The following is a 20,442-nucleotide window of genomic DNA, read 5'->3' as shown; positions in this document are numbered from 1 at the left end:
TTAGATTTGGGCATGGGTGGAAATCAATTGAAGAATCATTCGGAAGGGTGGACAATTGGTAAGAGACAGATGAGTGGAGAAGAGGATATGCTGGCAATTTGAAATCTAGTCACCATCTTCAAAAATGAGTTAGTTTCAGGTACTACAATAGCTCCAAGCTTCCCCTACTTAGGCTTTTCAGTGAGATTTAAGCATGTTTTTGCTCCTCTGATGCTGTATGAGAGACCACACAAAAAAATGGAAAGGTAGTGAGTGACTGAACAGGAAAACAGCTAAAACGAAGTATAGCTAAAGTGCTTGCAAACGCACAAGAGTGAAAATCGCCTCTGTGTAGGGGCCAGCACAAGTCTATGTACCTCTGAGATCTCATTTAAGCCCTCAGAACTGAAATTTGAGTGATGCAGAGGCCATGTGCTAGCCATCCGCAGTGGGTTGAACTACACCCAAAGTAAACAAACAAGCTTGGAGGAAACTATTTTTTTCCTGTAATCTCTTTCTGTTGTTGTCTTTTTATGTGCTACTTGTAAGAAGATCAGAAACAAAATTTTCAGACAGAGTTATGATTTTTAAGTTGGCAGTGTTCTTTCAGACATTTTCTCCTGTCCCTTGTCTTTTTGAAAATAAACCCTGAATGTCAGCAATTCTTCGGTAGATCTCTGCCTTAAGTTTAGTGTTGCTGGGAAATTATTGATACTCTGAAATTGCATTTACCTTTATGTATTATGATTTCAGAAGCTCTGAAAAGGTCAGATATGTTAAGATGTTGAATGACTAAATTCTTAAATGCTAAATGTCCCAACTATACACTCAATCAAATTGTGGCTTTTATGCCTAAATGGTTAAATCTGTATTCTGGTATATCTTAAAAAAATAAAACAAAACCAGACTTAACAATGAAAACTCTCTGTAAAAGGCCTTTCCTACATCACTGGAATGACCAACACCCTTTCTTTTTAATGACCGTGAGCAGAAGATAGCACACATCCTAAACAGTCTAAAACATTTAACCTCTCTAGAAATAGCAATCCGCATTCATTGGCACCAGCTGTCCAACTGGCTTTGATTGACAGTGGTCAGGTGGGAGGGAGCCTGCAGCTATTTAGGCGCATCACTGGCAGTCATGATTGTTTACCATTTTATGCTCTTCTGAATGGATTAGTTGACATATATAACCTGACAAATCAAAAAATATATTTTAAATCCTAATCTGGACTCTTCATACTAATTTTTGTAATCTTTATTAATACTAACTTGAAAATATTTCATTAGGGTACAGTAAGACAACTGCAACAAGAACTTGCTGATGCTCTTAAAAAGCAATCAATGTCAGAAGCTTCACTTGAAGTTACAACACGTTATCGCAATGACCTGGAAGAGGACAAACTACATTTGCAAAAGGAAATAGACAAGATTAAAACCAAGGTATACAAGTCTATTAACTTCATATAGTGGTAAATCCGTAGTTGGTTCATTGATTTTACAAATAGTGAAAAACATAACATGTTCTGCTTATTTTGAGAATAATATCAAATACAGTTGTATTCATTAATTAATTTACTTTGTTATAAATGGCAAGATATTACGAAATGTCACAATTCATAAAACTAAATGGAATCTTTCTAATAGGAGTCTATTTTAAAGATTATGATAGTATGACATTTCAAATACAAGTATATCTAGTGTCTTATTTTGTCACATGAAATCAGAAGCTAATTTCTGTTGCTAGTGTTTTACTGATGGTTTGTCACAACAGTCACCTTGTGGTTAAACTTGTACACTTTCCTTTGACTTCAATGTTATGAAGGGAGGGAGTCCTTTGTCGTCTAATAGTAGCTTTACTTTAACTATTATGGTCACGCTAAAGTCTTGAAGCAGGGTGAGGAAACACAAAATTGGCCTTTTAAAATTTTCATTTTTTTCTTTAAGTGTAAAGTAATTGAATAGTTTAATTGGGTTCTAGTTTATAACATGAGTTTTGCTTTTCTAAGCATTCAAGAAAAATGTTCTGCATGATGTCAGCCCTCATTAACTATAGGTAAAAATAGTTGTTTCTCATTACTATATTTTTCTTCTAAACATTGCAGAAAGTCTAATCTCCATTTTAAGCAGAATTGGGACAACATATTTTATTGGCAGCAGCAAGAAGATCTGTGCACGTGCACTAGAAAGACTAGAGTAGGGCATTTAATGTGAGAGTATTAGGACAGATACAGTGCAAAACACAAGGTAAATAATTTTGACTAATCAATTAAACATGCATTAATTTCTCATTAATTCATTGAATTTTGGAGCAGCAGCAGTTCTCCAACTGATCAGTTCAGAACACCTGCAAATAACTGATTCTGTCCTCCCTGCTCCTAGAATTTATCAGTCCTCTCTTCTTTCTCCATTTCTCCTCTAACAATTCAATTTTCAGCCCCCTCCTACAAAGCATTTCATCCTCTCTGCCATCCCAAGCATTTTATTTTCTCTCCACCCTCTTTATTTTTAGGAAAACACTTAGCTCTTCGCCCCCTCTTCTGAGGACTGAGGCAGGGAGCAGGATCAGAAACTCCTTTACTCTGTGGTTCTACCTCAGGCTGTGGTGGTGTGGAATGGGGCAGGATTGGAAGCTCGTCTGAAGTGTAGTTTCAATCCTTTTTGTCACCCTTCTAGTCTTGGAAGTGTAGGTAGAGCTGGAAGCCAGAAAGAGTTGTGTATTGGTATTAAAATCGAGCTTCTCTCCAGCCAGTTCCAAAGACTTCTTTGCAGGCGAGGAGGATAGGACCAGTGGTGGTTGCGGTTGCCCTTTTTGGAGGAAGTAGGCTATTCCTTAGGCACATGTTGTAACTCTGATTAGCAGCCTTCCCCCAGGAGACGGGGGAATGTTATTAACTATTCAAATGAGGAGTTTTGGCATAGAGCCTGAAAACTTTATTGTCTGCATTTGACATTTCTGAAGACTTTGTGTTATCAGAATGGAATTTAAAAAAAATAAGTTTACAGAAAGCAAGCTAAAAATATTTATAGGATAGTGTTTACAAGGTTTAAGTGAATTGCTTTGACATAGGATGCTACACTTGTTGAAGTAATACATCAAATCACAGTAACTGAAAGGTACAAAATTTTATCATTCAGTGATAAAACTTCTTGTGTATTATTTTGTGGAAATAATTTGGTATCACTATGGAAACTTAATACAAGTCTTTTGCCAAATTGCCAGACAAGCTTTATAATTATCTTATACTGTACAATTATCAAAACAGTTCAATCAAAAAAATTCTAAAGTTAGAAATTTAAGTTGCTTTAACTACTGAAATGTCAATTCAATTTAAAATCATCTTGCCACATAATTCTAAGCTAAACCTATTCTTGAATGCTTAGAGAAGCAAAACTCATGTTACAAACTAGAACCCAATTAAACCTATTCCTTTTCCACACACACAACACCTACTAACATCAAGTGTGCACTTGATGATTCAAAGCCACTTCTCATTTTATTGTTATTCACCAGTAACTTGTAACTTTAATAATGGTTTACCTCTTACATTAGAAACAATAAACTCTTCAATTCACACTTTTCTCTGTTATCTAAGGAGCTGTCCATTTTGTGACATCACAAACCATGTGTTCTGAAAAATGTATACGCTCCAGTTGCTGTATTCATTATCTCTTTTTCAGCACCTACATACAATTTATGTTTAGAGTAGTACAATGAGTAGTTTTCGTCATCTCAGCACTTTAAACACTTATTGACTTAACATTATTTCTAGGCATCTAAAACACAGTGACATTTAAGTAATTTACATTGTTTTATAACTGTGGTACATACCTGATAACAATTTGTCTTAGAGTAACTAAGCTCACTAACTCACTTGGACAAAGCGATGCATGTATATATCTTTTACTTAACATATTATCTAGTTCAGCGGTTCTCAAACTGTGGGTCAGGACCCCAAAGTGGGTCGCGACCCCGTTTTAATGGGGTAGCTGGGGCTGGCTTATACTTGCTGGAGCCCAGAGCCAAATTTTAAACAAGATATAGTGGGCAAGGAGGAGCAAGTAAAGACATTCAAAGAGTGATGTGGTCTTATAAGATGAGGAGAAATCATTTTTGCAGCTCTGTTTTGGACAAATTGGAGAGGAGCAATATGGGACTAGTGAGGCCAGTATGGAGGGTGTTGCAGTAATTGAGGAAGAAGATAAGGCATGGACAAGGCTTTCATACATCTGGACAGAAAGGAAAGGAAATGGACAAGGGATTTATTTAAAACAAATGTGTATGTACAGGAAGTTGAATTTTCATCTGAAATTCAATAATGATTTAAATACTTGCACTTCAAACATCAGTTACCTGAAATTTGATTTGTTTACAGCTGCAAGAATCGGAAGATCAATATATTCAGTCTGAACGACGTGTTCATGATTTGAAGAATGCATTGGATAGTAAGGAACGAGAAGTGAATGCTTCTTCCCAGAAATTGCAAGACCTTCTAATAGCATCATCTGGAACAAATAATGCTATAAAACAACTGGAAGAACATATACAAAGGTAGGAAAATTTCCAATATGTTGAAACCAGGTTTTATTGTTAAAATATGGCCAGAAATAAAAGGACTTTTGCTAATACACAATTAAATATTACAGAATTAAATACTAGATACATTTTAAAATGAGTTTTAGATTATGAAATTCATATATAAATGATTATTTCAAAACTATTTCAAGTTTTGTGCTATTATGGATTTAGAGACTTGTCCAGAAAAATTATATTGTTACATATTAAAAAGTATATTTGCTTTTAAGACTAGAAATTGAAAATGCCAGATTGGAAGCTACAACCAAACAGCAAACAATCAGAATTGAGGTACTTCAGAAAGACCTGCAGGATTCTGCTTCCGTAAGTCACCCACAGGCTTAACTTTCTTGTGAGTTTATTGCATCTATGCATTAAGGCTGGGATTTTCAAAGGAGCCTAAAGGAAATAGATTCTCAGATCTGATGGAGTTACGCTCTTATGAAAATCCCAGTCTAATATAGCCAAATACTTGGTTTCTGAGAACTTTTAAATGGCATTATATGTATTATTATTATACGTTTGACATTATATATTAAATCAGTTTCAGTATGATATATTTTATTATTAATACTAATGTGAATGTTTGACTTTAAATCAGACAAGTTTTCAAACATTCATTAGACATGCAAATTGTTAAAAATATGTATGTAACCAGCTAATAAATAGAAATTCCCTTGGGATTTTGGTGACAAAATACTTCCACACTAGTCTGCTGATGCTAAATGACATCATCAGAACATCTGAATAGAATTACATCCCTTGTATTATATGTCGGCTTCTCAATTTTAACAACTGATTTCATGGCTAGAATTTCTTTAACATAATCTAAATGAAAGAACTCTAAAGGTTTAAATATGCAATGAATAGGGGAAGAACACACGTATAGAAGGAAAAAATCATTTTTAGGTTGTCAGCTGATGAGATTTTTCAATAAGCAGAGGTTGGTTTTGCTATGTACAGTTGCTTTTTCCCTTTGCTTCCTAATACTGTGTTTAGTGATGTGCAATAAACAACAAAGTTGGATCCCTGTGGTAGGTACCTTTTGTGAGATGTTGATTTTTTGTTTAAGATCCGTTTTTCTTCTGTGATGGCTAGCTTTTCATTTAAATAAGGTCCATATCAGAGAAATCATCACAACAGTTGTCACTAATTGACACCCTTGTAGGCAGCGCCATAGAGAAGTCAAATATGAATGGGCACAGATATTGAACTGTCCACTCCACCCAACTGGCAAAGCAATATGGGGAGCATCATTAGTTTTCATCTTTCCCAATTAGCTATGAAGGCCATTGTTTTCAGGTCTAATATAGACTCATCTTACCGTACACCTCTTCCTCAAAGATAGACCTTTTGTCACATAGTCCTGTAGCTCTCTAAGTTGGACTGTGTGGAAACTGAGGAGAAATGCTAGCAGAAGCAAGTTGTTCTGAGAGGAATTATTCTTGGTATCCACAGTCTATTTCAATCACGGGAGAAGATTCTATCACTGAAGTAAGTGGGAAGTAGTTTTGGGGTCGGGAGAAGAAGATGCTATTAGGCTATTTCTAGGCATGCTGTGGAAGAGATTTTATATGCAATGAATTACCACCGTATACCCTAAGGTACTGAGACACCTGCAGTGTAATAACAGGCCTGGATTTAGAGATTAATTGAATGGATCTGAACAGAGGCTCCTCTATGTTTCTCTCTGTATATGGCAAATAACATAGGAGACTTGTTTGTTGACTCTGAAGATCCACACTTCTTCTAAGTTCTCTCCTAGATGATGAGCCACAGTAAAAAACTGGGGTTATTTAGGCTGTGAACTTTATATAATTTTTGCCTTGAATATTTGATTCTGAGAATAGGGTATGCATGCTTTCACAACAGTTACTGCATTTTACATAGTTCATAGATGTGTGACACGTAGAATTGTTGAGTCAAAATGCTCTGTGAAGGCAAATTATTGGTAATTTGTCATCCTCTCTGGATTGACAGTCCTTTTTTAATCTTGTGAGGGCCATCACATAAGTTATCCTTTCTATAAAGCACAGTTTTTCTTCTTTTTTTGACTGATTTCAAGCACACACTCATTGCTCTGAGCACCTTACAAAAAGTAGAAAACACAATATAAACATTGAAACTATTATACATACAAAGCTATTTTTACATTTTCTTCTATATACATTTTATCTAGCATAATAGCTTAAAACCCTAACTGCCCACAATGTATAACTTGCCCCTTTCAGTCCATCCTCTCCCTGAACACCTGAGAAAAATCTAAACCATTTCTTTATAAAGGTGATGGCCATAATGCTTCTGATGTTTCCAAATTCCACTAGTCTATTGGAATTGGAATCTCTCAATGGTTCCTGAACCTGCACCTCCTGCATTGCAACACATTGCACACGGCTTCCAAAATCAAATAGGATCTCAAATATAGATAATATTTGTGGTTTTTTAATTTAGAAAAGAATGTGGATTTTCATTTAGCAGATGAACGACTTCTCAATTTTATTAGCACGTTTTCAGAAGCCCTTTGAAAATCTGTCCCATAATGTCTGGAATGTTAGGAGAAATAATCAGTTGACATAGACATCAAAACAGATATGATTGGTATGTATAATACAAAAAGGGAAATATTCTTTGAATATGTCTGACTGCCCTTAGAAATTTTCACAATACTTGTTTGTTTCTTTGCATCACTTTTGTTCTGTAACTGTATATGAACTTGAGTGTGGAAAGTTACAAATGTGATATATTTTTTTAATGCTTGTATAGGTTCATAATCGCCTTGAAGACTTGATTACAGGCTTACAGACAGCAAAAATCAATTTAGAAGAACAGCTAAATCAGCAGGTAAATTAAAAGACATAATTCTTCGAGTGCTTGTTCATGTCAATTCCAATCAGGTGTGTGAGCGCGTAAGTGCACGTTGGCCGGAAGATTTTTCCCTTAGCAGCATCCATCGGGTCGTCCTGGGCGCCCCCTGGAATCACGCCCTCCTGGCGCCTAATATATAGCCCTGCTGACCCGCCACCCCTTCAATTCCTTCTTACCGCTAGTGACGGTGGCTGTAACTTCCCTTGGCTTTTGCTCAGGAAGTTTTCTTCTCTATTCTGTGTATGTGGTTAGTTTGTTTTTAATAGTACAGCAGTTAATAGTATAGTATAGTATTTGGGGTCCCCCCCCCACTTCAGCCCCGGTGCCGTGGCATGCCGTGGTCCCTGGGCTTCAAGAACTGCATGGCCTGTGCGAAGCATGTGCAGAAGACTGACCCGCACTCGTCGTATCTTCAGTGCCTGGCGGAGACCCATCAGAAAGATTGTTGTAAGATCTGCTGCGACTTCCGCCCGAGAACACTTAAAGAAAGGGAACAGCGGCTGAAGGTGATCCTCATGGATGCAGGCCTACGCCCCACTCCGACCTGGGCTCAAGAGACCCGACCTCTACGGCGTCGTCCTCAATGTGGAGTGCCCCGGCGCCATCAGCAACATCGATGCCGATGAAGGACTCCTCCAGGGACGCTCGGCACTGCCACAGCTCCTCGTGGGGCCCATCTGATAGTAGGCACTGCTCCCATTCTCCAGTGCCTCAAAACAAGAAAAAGCCAGACGACCGTTCTCCTCTGGCAAAGCCTCGAGACGTGTGACCCCAGGCGGGACACTCCTCAGCGTCTCCTTCTGGGGCCGTGTCGACTCCTGTCCAGGTGAGGCAGTCGATTCCAGCCCCACCTCGATCACCAGCGCCTACACAGCAGCTGCAGCTCCCATCCACGCCGGAAGCATACCAGGCCGCCAGAGATCTCCTCCACCTGACAGCACTGTTCTCGCCTACCATGGAGGAACCCTCAGCGCCGACGGAGCTCCATCTTCCAGTGCGAAGGGAAAGCTGGCTATGATGTCGAGGCACTCCCCTTCGCCTTGTCCATCGGCACCTACACGCGCCGACAGAGCGCCTTCCCACTCCCCGAGCTCTTGACATTCGAGGCACTGAGGATCAGCTCCTCTGTGGTCTTCGGTGTCTGAGACCCCGGAGTCGGAGCCTGACTCCTACCGCTCAAGTAGGAGCAGAAGCCTTAGAGCAAGGTCAGGCAGAGACAGAAGGTAGCATCAGACGTGGCCTCTGCAGTAGCAGTATCCACCTAAGTGGCCCTTCTGGATTCCCTGGGCTTATCACCAGGGGCCCACACTCAGTGACATCTTCAGTGGCCTCCGCCACTTTCATGCCGCCTTCCACTGTGCATCCACCCTGGCACCTACGGTCCCGACGCCTTTGCCTCTGGCCCCGTCATCGCCTCTGGCACCGTGCTCGGCTCTGACTTCAGCATCAGCCTTCGTGACATTGACGCACCTGTCTCCCACACCTGCACTGTTGTCTGTGTCAAGCTCGATGCAGGCACCTCGCCCCCCTCCCTGACCCCGACAGCTCCTGTGAGCGTGCTGACTCAGCTCCCTCCGGTGAGACTGATGCTGATGCCGATGTTTGCTACGACACCTATGGCCCTGGCACCACTTCCTCCAACGCTGCCCTGGGAGTCACGTGACCCTCCAGGGCAGACGGTAGAGAGCTTCCACTACTGGCACACGCTTCCTCCTCCTCGTCGCCAGACAAAGCGTTGGCAGGGACGACTATAGCTCCTGCGTTAGAGGATAACAGAGTCCTACAGAAGTTGCTCCGCAGGGCTGCCCAAAGTCTGGGCATCAAGGCCGAGGAGGTGATAGAGGACACGGATCCCATGGTGGACATCCTAGCACCCTCGGGGCCTTCACGGGTAGCGTTACCCTCATAAAGACGGTGGTGGACACCACTAAGACCCTGTGGCAGACACCGGCATCCCTGTCACCCACTGCCAAACGTAATGAGCGGCGGTACTTCGTCCCTCCAGAGGTTTTGAGCATCTCTACTCCCATCCGCCTCCAGACTCGCTAGTGGTCGATGCAGCTAACCAGCGGGAAAGACAAGGTTTCCAAGGTCCTTACCCAAGGAATAGGGATGCTAAATGCCTGGACCTCGTGGATAGAAAAGTCTACTCCACTGGTGGGTTACAACTCCGTATTGCTAACCAGCAGGCCATTGTGAGCAGGTACTCTTATAACACCTGTGCTTCAATGGCAAAGTTCATGGAGCTCGTCCCTTTGGACTCTCGGTCAGAGTTCACTGCCTTGGTGGAAGAAGGGAAATTAGTCTTCCACGCTTCATTGCACATAGCTTTAGAAGTTGCCGACGCTGCCACAAGAGTCATGGCAACAGGGGTGGCTATGCGGCGGGGGGCCTGGTTGCAAGTCTCAGGGTTGCCCTACAAAGTCCAACAGACAGTTCAGGACCTCCTGTTTGAGGGTGAGACTCTTTTCAGAAAAGATGGACAAACGGCTTCAGAGCCTAAAAGGTTCCCAAGCCACCCTCAGATCCTTGGGCTTGCATGCCCCCACCCCACAGTGGAGACACTTCCGCCCACAACCTCCTCAAAGGTTCCAGCAGCAGAACCGCCAGGACAATTCTAGGAGGAGGAACCAGAGCGGTAGGAGAAGGCAACATTCCTCCACTAATCAAGGCCAGCCCAAACCACCCTCTGGCCTAAACCGGCCTTTTGAAGGTGTGGTCGAGGATGGCGCGCCAGACCAGAGACTGGATCTACCCCGCCTTACCTATTCCTTCTGACTATCCCCTTTCTATGGTGCATGATCCCATATAACTTTGGACTGCTGGGTGCTTCGCACGGTAGAGCCGGGGATACTCCATCCAATTCTGTGTCCTCCCGCCCTTCCACCCCCCTTTCCCATCCCTCTTCAGGGACCCTTCTCACGAGCAACTTCTCATTCAGGAGGTGTAATCTCTCGTAGCACTGGGGGTGGTGGAGGAGGTTCCACTGGAGCACAGGGGCAAGGGTTTCTATTCCCGCTATTTCCTAATACCGAAGGCCAAAGGCGGCCTCAGGCCTATCCTGGGCCTGCGCGACCTCAACAAGTTTGTGAGGAAACTCAGGTTCCACATGGTCTCCCTGACCTCCATTATCCCTTCACTGGATCCAGCAGACTGGTATGCCGCCCTCAACTTGAAGGATGCATATTTTCACATAGCAATCACGCACAACCACAGAAAGTTCCTCAGGTTTGTGGTCAATGGTTCCCATTACCAATTTACTGCCCTCCCTTTCGGCCTGTCAGCAGCACCTCTAGTCTTCACCAAGTGCATGGCAGTCGTTGCCACTTTTCTGCAGAGACATCAGGTACAGATGTTCCCATACCTTGATGACTGGCTGATCAAAGGCTGATCCAGGGCTCAGGTGAAAGCTCAGGTGGCATTCATCAGAGCCACCTTCAAGAATCTGGGCCTGCTTCTGAATGAGGCAAAATTGACTCTGTCCCCAGTCCAGAGGATAGAGTTCATAGGGGGGGTTCTGGACTCAACCCAAGCCAGAGCATTCCTCCCACAGGCGAGATTCCAGGCCCTCAATGCCATGATCCAGGGACTCAGCCAGTTCCCCACCACCACCACGAGAAATTGTCTCAAACTTCTTGGCCGCATGGCGGCCTGTATATATGTCGTTCAGCACGCCAGACTCAGGCTTCAAACACTGCAGTCGTGGCTTGCGTCAGTGTACAGACCTGCCAGGGACAGCTTGGACAGGATCATGACCCTGCCTCGCCCTATCGCTCCTGTGGTCGACGGACGCTCAGCAGGTGTGCTCAGGACTTCCCTTAGCTGCCCCACAACCATCCCTAGTGCTAGTGACAGACGTATCAGATTTGGGGTGGGGAGCTCATCTTGGGGGCCACAGGACTCAGGACCTATGGTCACAGACAGATCTCCATCTTCATATCAATGTCAGGGAGCTCAGGGCGGTACGCCTAGCGTGCCAGTCATTCCACCTGTATCTGGCAGGTCGATGTGTATCGGTCATGACGGACAATACAACCACGATGTTCTATATCAACAAACACACTCCTCTTCCCTGTGCCAGGAAGCCCTCAGGTTATGGGACTTTTGTATAGAGTATTCAGTCGACCTACAGGTGTTGTACCTTCCAGGGGTTCAGAACGAGTTGGCGGACCACCTCAGCAGTCTTTTCACATCCACGAGTGGTCCCTTTGCCCGGATGTTGCATCCTCACTCTTCCAGAAGTGGGGCTGTCCCCTGACTGACCTCTTCACCACGCGACGCAACAGGAAGTGTCAGCAGTTCTGCTCCTTCCAGAATCACAGTCCGGGCTTCACAGCAGATGCGTTCCTCCTCCATTGTGGGGGTCCGCTTCTAAATGCCTTCCCACCCCTACCGCTTGTACACAAGGTCCTGCTCGAGATCCTCATAGCACCAGCCTGGACCCACCAGCATTGGTACACGTCTCTCCTAGACATGTCAGTGGGAGCCCCGATTACCTTACCACTCTTCCTGGACCTTCTCACACAGGATCACGGGTGGCTCCTGCACCTGAACCTGCAGTCGCTACATCTCACAGCATGGAGGCTCCATGGCTGACTCTGTTTGAGCTCTCCTGTTCAGAACAAGTCAGACAGGTTTTCCTGGGCAGTAGGAAAGCCTCCACTAGGGCCACGTACCTGGCCAAGTGGAAGAGATTTTCAATCTGGTGAGCTCAGCGTGACTTTCCCCCAGTGCTAGCCTCAGTGCCCCAGATTTTGGATTATCTTTTCCACCTAAAGCAGGAAGGTCTCTCCTTGTCCTCTAGAAGAGTACACCTGGCTGCCATCTCGGCTTTCCATCCGGGGGTACAGGGCCGCTTGGTTTTTGCTAACCCCCTGGTCAGTCGCTTCCTGAAGGGCCTCGACGGGTTATACCCGCCCGTCTGCCAACCGGTTCCTGCTTGGGACATTAACTGGGTCCTCTCTAGGCTCATGGGGCATTCCTTTGAGCCTCTAGCAACATGCTCCCTGTTCTACCTTTCCTATAAGGTCGCGTTCCTTGCGGCAATAACATCAGCCCGGAGGGTGTCTGAGCTCAGGGGTGTAACGTACGAGTCGCCCTACACCCTATATTTTAAGGACAAAGTTCAGCTCAGGCCCCATCCGGACTTCCTCCCGAAGGTTGTATCGCAGTTCCACGTCAACCAGGACATTTTCCTCCCTGTTTTCTACCCCAAGCCTCATGCGAGTAGCCGGGAACAGAGACTCCACGCTCTCGATGTCCGTAGAGCGCTTTTACATCGAGAAGACGAAACCGTTCAGGAAGTCGGTACAACTCTTTGTCTCAGTAGCGGATGGGATGAAGGGCCAGCCTGTTTCGCCACAGCACATTTCATCATGGATTGTGGCCTGCATTACTGAGTGCTACAATCTAGCAGGGATCCCAGCGCCCCCGATAACAGCACACTCTACAAGGGCGCAAGCTTCATCAACAGCTTTCCTGGCTCAAATCCCCACCCAGGAAATCTGCGGGGTGGCAACGTGGTCATCAGTACACAGCTTCACCGCACACTATGCGGTTATTAGGCAGGCCAGAGATGACGCAGCCTTTGGTAGAGCAGTACTCCAGTCAGTGGACAGCTCCGACCCCATCTCCTAATTTTGCTTGTGAGTCACCTGATTGGAATCAACATGAACAAGCACTCGAAGAAGAAAAAACGGTTGTTTACCTTCTCGTAACTGTTGTTCTTCGAGATGTGTTGTTCATGTCCATTCCAATACCCACCCCCCTACCCCTCTGTCGGAGTAGCTGGCAAGAAGGAACTGAAGGGGTGGCGGGTCAGCAGGGCTATATATTAGGCGCCATGAGGGCGCGACTCCAGGGGGTGCCCACACCGACCCAACGGATGCTGCTAAGAGAAAAATCTTCCGGCCAACGTGCACTTACGCGCGCACACAACTGATTGGAATGGACATGAACAGCACATCTCAAGGAACAACAGTTACAAGAAGGTGAGTAACCTTTTTTTCACATGGCCATGAATTTTTATCTCCTCTGCAAACTGTTATAAGTGATCATGGTTGTGGGGCAGGAATGAAATAACTGTTTTTGGATTGGGAGCTTTGTATGAAGGGGGGAAATTGCACAATACCCAGAGGAGTTGCATTCAAGACCCTATTATAGAACAAGGTGTCTTAGTAAGGACTTGTTAATATGTTTCCTAAGAGCCATATTATGGGTTTAACAGTTCCTTTTTCTGAGGTGGATGGGTGAGGTTATGTGTAGTGGTCAGACTGGATGACCATGATGGTCCCTTCTGACATTAAAGTATATGAGGCCCCTGTAAACATGTGATGTTTTCATCAACATGAACAGTTTCATGCATAATGTGTTTTGTGGCCTATAGGGAAGAAATGCTTATGTAGTTAAGGCACAGGAGTGGAATGTGGGAAACTTTCTGTTCTTGTCTCAGCTGTGGATTGCCATGTCATCTTGAACATGCTAGAATGTGCTTCATTTTCTCCATATGCAAAATGGGGATAGTACTTTCATACCTCACAGAGGGTTGAGACCAAAATAATTGCTTATAATGTATTTTGAAAACATTCAATGAAAGGCAAAATAGTATAAAATATTTATCATTATTTTTATCTATTATATAATTTGAGAGTATGGAAGTGGGAGACTAAGAACAGCAGAAGGGCTCAACAGATTATTCCAGTATTTGAAATCAAATTAAATTGGCATAAACAAGTTAGATCACAAGTTTTTTCAGCAAGGAGCATGACTATCACCATTGAAAGGATTTACAGGTGCTTAAGAAGGGACCAACATGCAGCAGTTTCAATCTTCTTGGGAGCATTCCAAGAGCCTCTAAAGGAGAAAGAAGGCAGAAACACAGACTGAGCAATCCTAGGACCAAGTCCAGAAAATAATATCAACTTGTATTCACTTGCTCCTTTTCAGAATACTCTTCTTCCTTACCCATATCCACTTGTGAGGAAGGCAAGATTAAAATCTGTTCCAAATAAACAGAAGGAGGCACATATTCCTTTATTCCCTTCTGAATTGTTTAAGACACCTGTTCTCAAACTGTGGGTCAGGACCCCAAAGTGGGTCACGACCCCGTTTTAATGGGGTCTTTGGGGCTGGCTTACACTTGCCCAGGCCCGAAGGCTTCAACCCTGAGTGGCAGGGCTCAGATTACAGGCCCCCTGTCTGGGGCTGAAGCCTTGGGACCATTCCACGTGTCCCCGCCTCAGTGGCACCATTCATCAGCACCATTCCCTATCACGGGAGATGTCCCACCAGCGCTCGCCCACATGGAGCCATCATGCCTCGGAAGTAGGGAGGCAAGTTCAGAGAAGCCCTCTTCGGTCTCCAAACCCTGGGCACCAACAGCTGGATTCAAGGCGAGGCTCGCCGGTAATCTGGCGCAGACTTGCAGAGGCATGCACCCCCTGACATGAGCATCAAGACCAACCCTTCGCGTCTCCAATGCCTCGGCACCGATCATGCGACCAATCGGTTGAACGGAGCCACTGGTCACCCGCCTGCTGGCACCTGTCACTGAGATGCAAATTCCCACAGTCGGGGAGATCCTCCTGACGACGGGCCGGCTCCTGGGTCTGCTCTAGGTCCCGACACCAGACGAGCAGCATGAGGCGTAGATCGCTGGTCTACCAACGCCGATCACCGAAGATCCCAAAGGGCCCGCGCAAGGGACTCGTCTCAATTGAACAGGTCAACATTGAGGCACAGTGGCAATCCGGGCGATCCTCGAATAGGGCACGGTGGCGGCCAGAGCGGCCCTCCAAGCAGCTTCAGACGCAGCAGACTCTGGTTTGCACCAGGGCCTCGGCCATTTCCATGCAGAGGGCATCCTGGCTGCTCCTCTCAGGTCTGTCAACTGAGGCTCAGCAGTCGATGCAGCACCTCCCCTTCGACAGCCAGGCCCTGTTTGCAGAACACATGGACAGTAAGCTGCAAGGACTGAAAGACTCCCACTCTACCCTGCATACTCTAGGGCTGTATGTCGCCGGTCCAGCCCATAAATGGTTCACACTGCAGCCATCTCAGGGTCAAAGGAGTCAACCCTGGCAGGAGCCGCCCCATAAGAAGAGTAGGGGCTACAAGCACTGCCCGAGCCACCCTCCTCCACCATCTGCCCAATCGGGCCTGACCCGCAATAAACAGAGGGACAAGCAAGCATTTTGAGGGTGCACTCAAGGGCTACCTACCAGACTATACCCCGGATCCGTCTTTCCCACTGTTTTCCAACTGCCTTTCTTTTTTCCTCCCTGCATGGACCACTATAACTTCGGACCACTGGGTCCTCAATACTGTGTCACAGGGTTACACCCTCCAGTTTCTTTCTTTCTCCCATCCCTCTTCAGGGACCCCCTCACAAGAGTCTTCTCGCACAGGAGGTAGAAGGGTTGCTGCAGCTGGGTGTGGTGGAAAAGGTTCCTCGTGAGTACAGGAACAAGGGGTTCTATTCCCGGTACTTTTTAATTCCGAAGGCCAAGAGTGGTCTACAGCCCATCCTGGACCTGCAAGACCTCAACAAATACCTAAAGAAGCTGAAGTTCCGCGTGGTCTCCCTGGCCTCCATCATCCCCTCCCTGGATCCGGGAGACTGGTATGCCGCCCTTGATTTGAAGGACGCATATTTCCACATAACGATATTTCAAGGTCACAGACACTTCCTACGTTTCACTGTGGGACCCGACCACTATCAGTTCGCGGTCCTCCCATTCAGCCTTGTGACAGCACTGAGGGTGTTCACCAAGTGCATGTCGGTAGTAGCCACTTACCTCAGACGTCAAAGTATCCAGATTTACCTATACCTCGATGACTGGCTCATCAAAGGCTGCTCCAGGTCCCAAGTTCAGAGGGATGTCATCATGGTTGCAGTGTGTGGCCACGCCAACATTGGTTTGGCACGCTGATGGACCTGGCGGTGGCCGCTCCCTGGCCCCATCCCGACCAGATCTGCTCTTGCAGGATCACAGGCATCTCCTACACCCCAACCTCGCTCCCCTTCACCTCACGGTGTGGATTCTGCGTGGTTGAACTTGGAGGAGCAGGCTTGCTCTAACGAGGTCCAGAAAATGCTTTTGGAAAGCAGGAAGACTTTCACTAGAGCAGTGGTTCTTAACCTAGGGTGTACGCACCACCTGGGGGTATGAGATGCCCTTTCTGGGGGTGCGAGACAGGCCAGATTTTTTTAGAAGGTAAATCATCAAAAGACAAATTAAGCACAGGCACATAAGTACCCTCAAAACGCTTTCATCAAACCTATGTATTTATTAACATTATACAGTTTTTAACGATTACTGTAATATACAAACAAAAAATATATCTAGGTTTAAAGAACTGACCTACTTCAACGATTTTGGATAAGGGGTGTGAGAACATATTTTGATTTTTGATAAGGGGTGCAAGAACATATTTTGAGAACCAAAGGGGTGCAGGCTGCAGTAAAGGTTAAGAGCCCCTACACTAGAGCAACCTACCTGGCTAAATGGACGAGGTTCTCTCACTGGGCGTTGGAGCATACCATCTCTCCAATGCGCTCCTCTTTAAGTCTGTCTTAGATTATCTGCTCCATCTTAAGTACCAGGAGCTGGCCCTCTCTTCCATCAGAGTACACCTTGCAGCTATCTCCGCTTTTCACCCACCAATCCAAGGTCAGACATTGTTTTCACATGACATGTTGGTCCGATTCCTGAGAGGCCTTGAGAGACTCTTCCCACTGGCCCAGGCACCTGTCCCACAGTGGGACCTTAACTTGGTTCTTTCCAGGCTCACGGGCCAGTCCTTGGAGCCTGTGGGCTCCTGCTCCATCTCCCACCTGTCATTGAAGGTCGCATTCCCTGTGGCGATAACATGAGATGAGTGTCAGAGCTTAAAGCCCTGACATTGGAGCCACTGTATACGGTGTTCTACAAGAACAAAGTTCAACTGCGACCCCATCCTGCCTTTCTGCTGAAGGTGGTGTCTTCCTTCCATGTTAACCAGGACTTCTTCCTCCCAGTGTTTTGTCCGAAGCCGCACACCACTAGGGAGGAAAGGAGGCTGATGCCCTGGACGTCAGACATGCCCTGGCGTTTTACCTGGAGCATACCAAGCCCTTTCGCAGGTTGACCCAGCTCTTTGTCATGACAGCGGACTGCATGAAGGGCCTTCCGGTGTCATCGCAGAGGATTTCCAACTGGATCACCTCCTGCATCCAGACCTGTTATGAGCTGGCACAGGTCCCACCACCACTGCCGATTGCAAGGGCCCACTCAACCAGAGTTCAGGCGTCTTCGGCGGCCTTCCTGGCACATGTTCCCATCCAGTACTTTTGCAGAGCTGCGACGTGGTCTTCAGTTCACACATTCACGGCGCGCTGCACCATCGCTCAGCAAGTCAGAGACGATGTTGCATTTGGCAGAGGTGTGTTGCAATCTACACGTCTGTGAACTCCTGCCTGCTTCCATTGGCATTGCTTGGGAGTCACCTAATATGGACTGGACATGAGCAAGCACTTAAAGAAGAAAAGACAGTTACCTTTTCCGTAACTGGTGGTATTTGAGATGTGTTGCTCATGTCCATTCCATAACCCGCCCTCCTTCCCCACTGTTGGAGTTTCCGGCAAGGAGGAACTGAGGTGGGGGGAGCTGGTGGTGCCCCTTGTACCGCGGCATTTGCGCGCCACTCGAGGGGGCACCAGAGCTGGTCCCCTGTGGATAGCACTGAGGGAAAAACTTCTGGCACTGGTGCATGTGGCGAGCACACACACCTAATATGGAATGGACATGAGTAACACATCTCAAAGAACACCAGTTACGGAAAAGGTAACTGTCTTTTTTCTATTTCTAAGTGGATCAGGAATTGTTGGGGAAGCCTACAATATAAGGAGTTTCTTCTTGCCAAAAAGCAGAGGAATTATTACCATTCAGTCAGTCTACAACAACTTCGTAAGTAAGTGTAAGGGACCCATGCAAGAAATTTGCAAGTTTACATCATGATCAAGCATCAACAGTTTTACCAGGCTGTATAAGTTTGACTTCTTTTGATGCAGCCTTTTAACAGAAGTCTTGTAGGTTGGTGTAGGGCTGACAGGAAATCTGTACATAATATTAAAATTTGTGAGAGTGGTTGGAGTGAGTGTTTATATATTTTTGCTTCTAATCATCTAATGCCTGCCTTCTATTAGAAATAGAGAAATTTCACCTGCTGATTTTTCTGGAGATATATAATACGGCATGCCATTTCTGTCCACGAGTTCTCCCAGCGTTGCTCTTAGTTTTCTTTCTTGAGTTAACTTTGTACTTCATTCTGGAGAGTTGAGTTGGAGTGGGCCGTATTGGTTTGTTCCTCTAATTTCTTTGTTACTGCCTCCCGGTCATAAGTAACAAGACAGCGCTCTTGTTATAAATTGTTGGATGGGCTTCTTAAGAGAGAAATTAGCAGATAAAAAGACCAGTACAATAACTCCTCACTTAATGTCGTCCCGGTTAACATTGTTACGTTGCTGACGAATTAGAGAACATGCTTGTTTAAAGTTGCGCAATGCTCCCTTATAATGTTGTTTGGCAGCCACCTGCTTTGTCCACTGCTTGCAGAAAGAGCAGCCTGTTGGAGCTAGCTGGTGGGGGTGCTTGGAACCAGGGTGGACCAGCAGATCCCCTATCAGCTCCCCTAAGTTCCCTGTGCAGCAGCCACCCAGCAGGGTATCAATTGCCAGGCAGTTCAGGTGTCCCTCCCCCTACTGCCGTGTGCTGCTCCTGCCCTCTGCCTTGGAGCTGCTGTGCTGGGAGGGGGAAAGAGGTGTGCTGATGTCAGGGTGGCCCCCTCCTCCCACTCCTGCCCCCCACTCCTTTTCCCCATCTCAACAGAGCAGGGGGGGAGGGGGGGCACAACAGGGCTCAGGATGGAGGGAGCTTGCTGGCAGCAGCTGCTGTCTCAACTTGCTGATCTACTTAAAAAGGCAATGTACTTAGAGTGGGGTCAGCGTACTTAAAGAGGTAATGTGCGTCTCTCTCACAGACACGATCTCTCTCTCTCTCATACATACACGCACACACACACGGTGTGTGTCTCTGTCTCTCTCTGCCATGCTGTGTCTCCTCCCTCCATTCCTGCTGCCTTGTAGCGTGTGAGGATACATTAACAACATGTTAACACTTGAGGGCTCAGCCGAGTTCTAGTTCATCATTTAGCAGTAAGGCATTCCCTGGGAAATATCCCACCCTCTGACTCCACTACCTCAACCAAGCTTCACAATCATCATTGCTGTGTACAGTATTAAATTGTTTGTTTAAAACTTATACTGTGTGTGTATATATGTATGTGTGTGTGTGTGTATATGTGTGTATGTGTGCGTGTGTATATATAGTCTTTTTTCTGGGGAAAAAAATTTCCCTGGAACCTAACCCCCGCGTTTACATTCATTCTTATGGGGAAATTGGATTCACTTAACATCGTTTCGTTTAAAGTATCATTTTTCAGGAACATAACTACAACATAAGTGAGGAGTTACTGTACTGATAATTAGGGCCTTCATATGTGACTAAAATTTCTATAACTGCCAGCCTGACAATAATCTTGACATTTCTTTGTTACATTTTTGTTCTGTGCAAATGCTTACTCTGTAGGTCCAAAAGCAAACCATGCTGTCAATGACTGCAAAAGATACACATAATCTGTGGGAGGAGGAGTTGAAGTCCAGATCCAAACTTGGAGTTCGTCTATCTCAACTTGATAGGGAAAAGGCTGAGATGTTGGAACAAGTAAGTAAAAAAAAAAAATACCCAAATAATTTGTCAGTTTTAGGCTGTATCTGTATTTTAAATAGTTACATTTTCATTTTATGTCACCCTTCTTAGTATCCTGTGAAATTCAAGCTTACGGTGACATACGAATTCTGGGAAGTCAGCTGGCAGATTTATAACAGAAGGCGGAGAGCCTCTTAAAAATCTGGAAGATTTTGTGTCTCTTGAGGGGTGATGTGGTATATTATATGATGATATGATAGCCAGTAACTGTCAGAT

General features: G+C 45.4%; 1 protein-coding gene across 10 annotated transcripts in view; it reads left to right on the top strand.

The window, feature by feature from the left end:
• Positions 1-20,442, top strand: part of ANKRD26 (ankyrin repeat domain 26) — a 188,380-nt gene that overhangs the window by 113,248 nt on the left and 54,690 nt on the right. For all 10 annotated transcript variants that reach the window (XM_043550006.1, XM_043550032.1, XM_043549994.1 and 7 more), the window contains 5 exons: positions 1,270-1,422; positions 4,356-4,531; positions 4,786-4,879; positions 7,319-7,396; positions 20,047-20,181. In XM_043550006.1, the coding sequence (XP_043405941.1) occupies positions 1,270-1,422; positions 4,356-4,531; positions 4,786-4,879; positions 7,319-7,396; positions 20,047-20,181 (636 nt within the window). The remainder of the gene's footprint in view (positions 1-1,269; positions 1,423-4,355; positions 4,532-4,785; positions 4,880-7,318; positions 7,397-20,046; positions 20,182-20,442) is intronic.

This window comes from Chelonia mydas, chromosome 1, assembly GCF_015237465.2.
Source record: "Chelonia mydas isolate rCheMyd1 chromosome 1, rCheMyd1.pri.v2, whole genome shotgun sequence".
NCBI classification, from domain to species: domain Eukaryota; kingdom Metazoa; phylum Chordata; order Testudines; family Cheloniidae; genus Chelonia; species Chelonia mydas.
The sequence above is the reverse complement of the archived record's forward strand: the minus strand, read 5'-3'. Positions and strand labels throughout refer to the sequence as shown.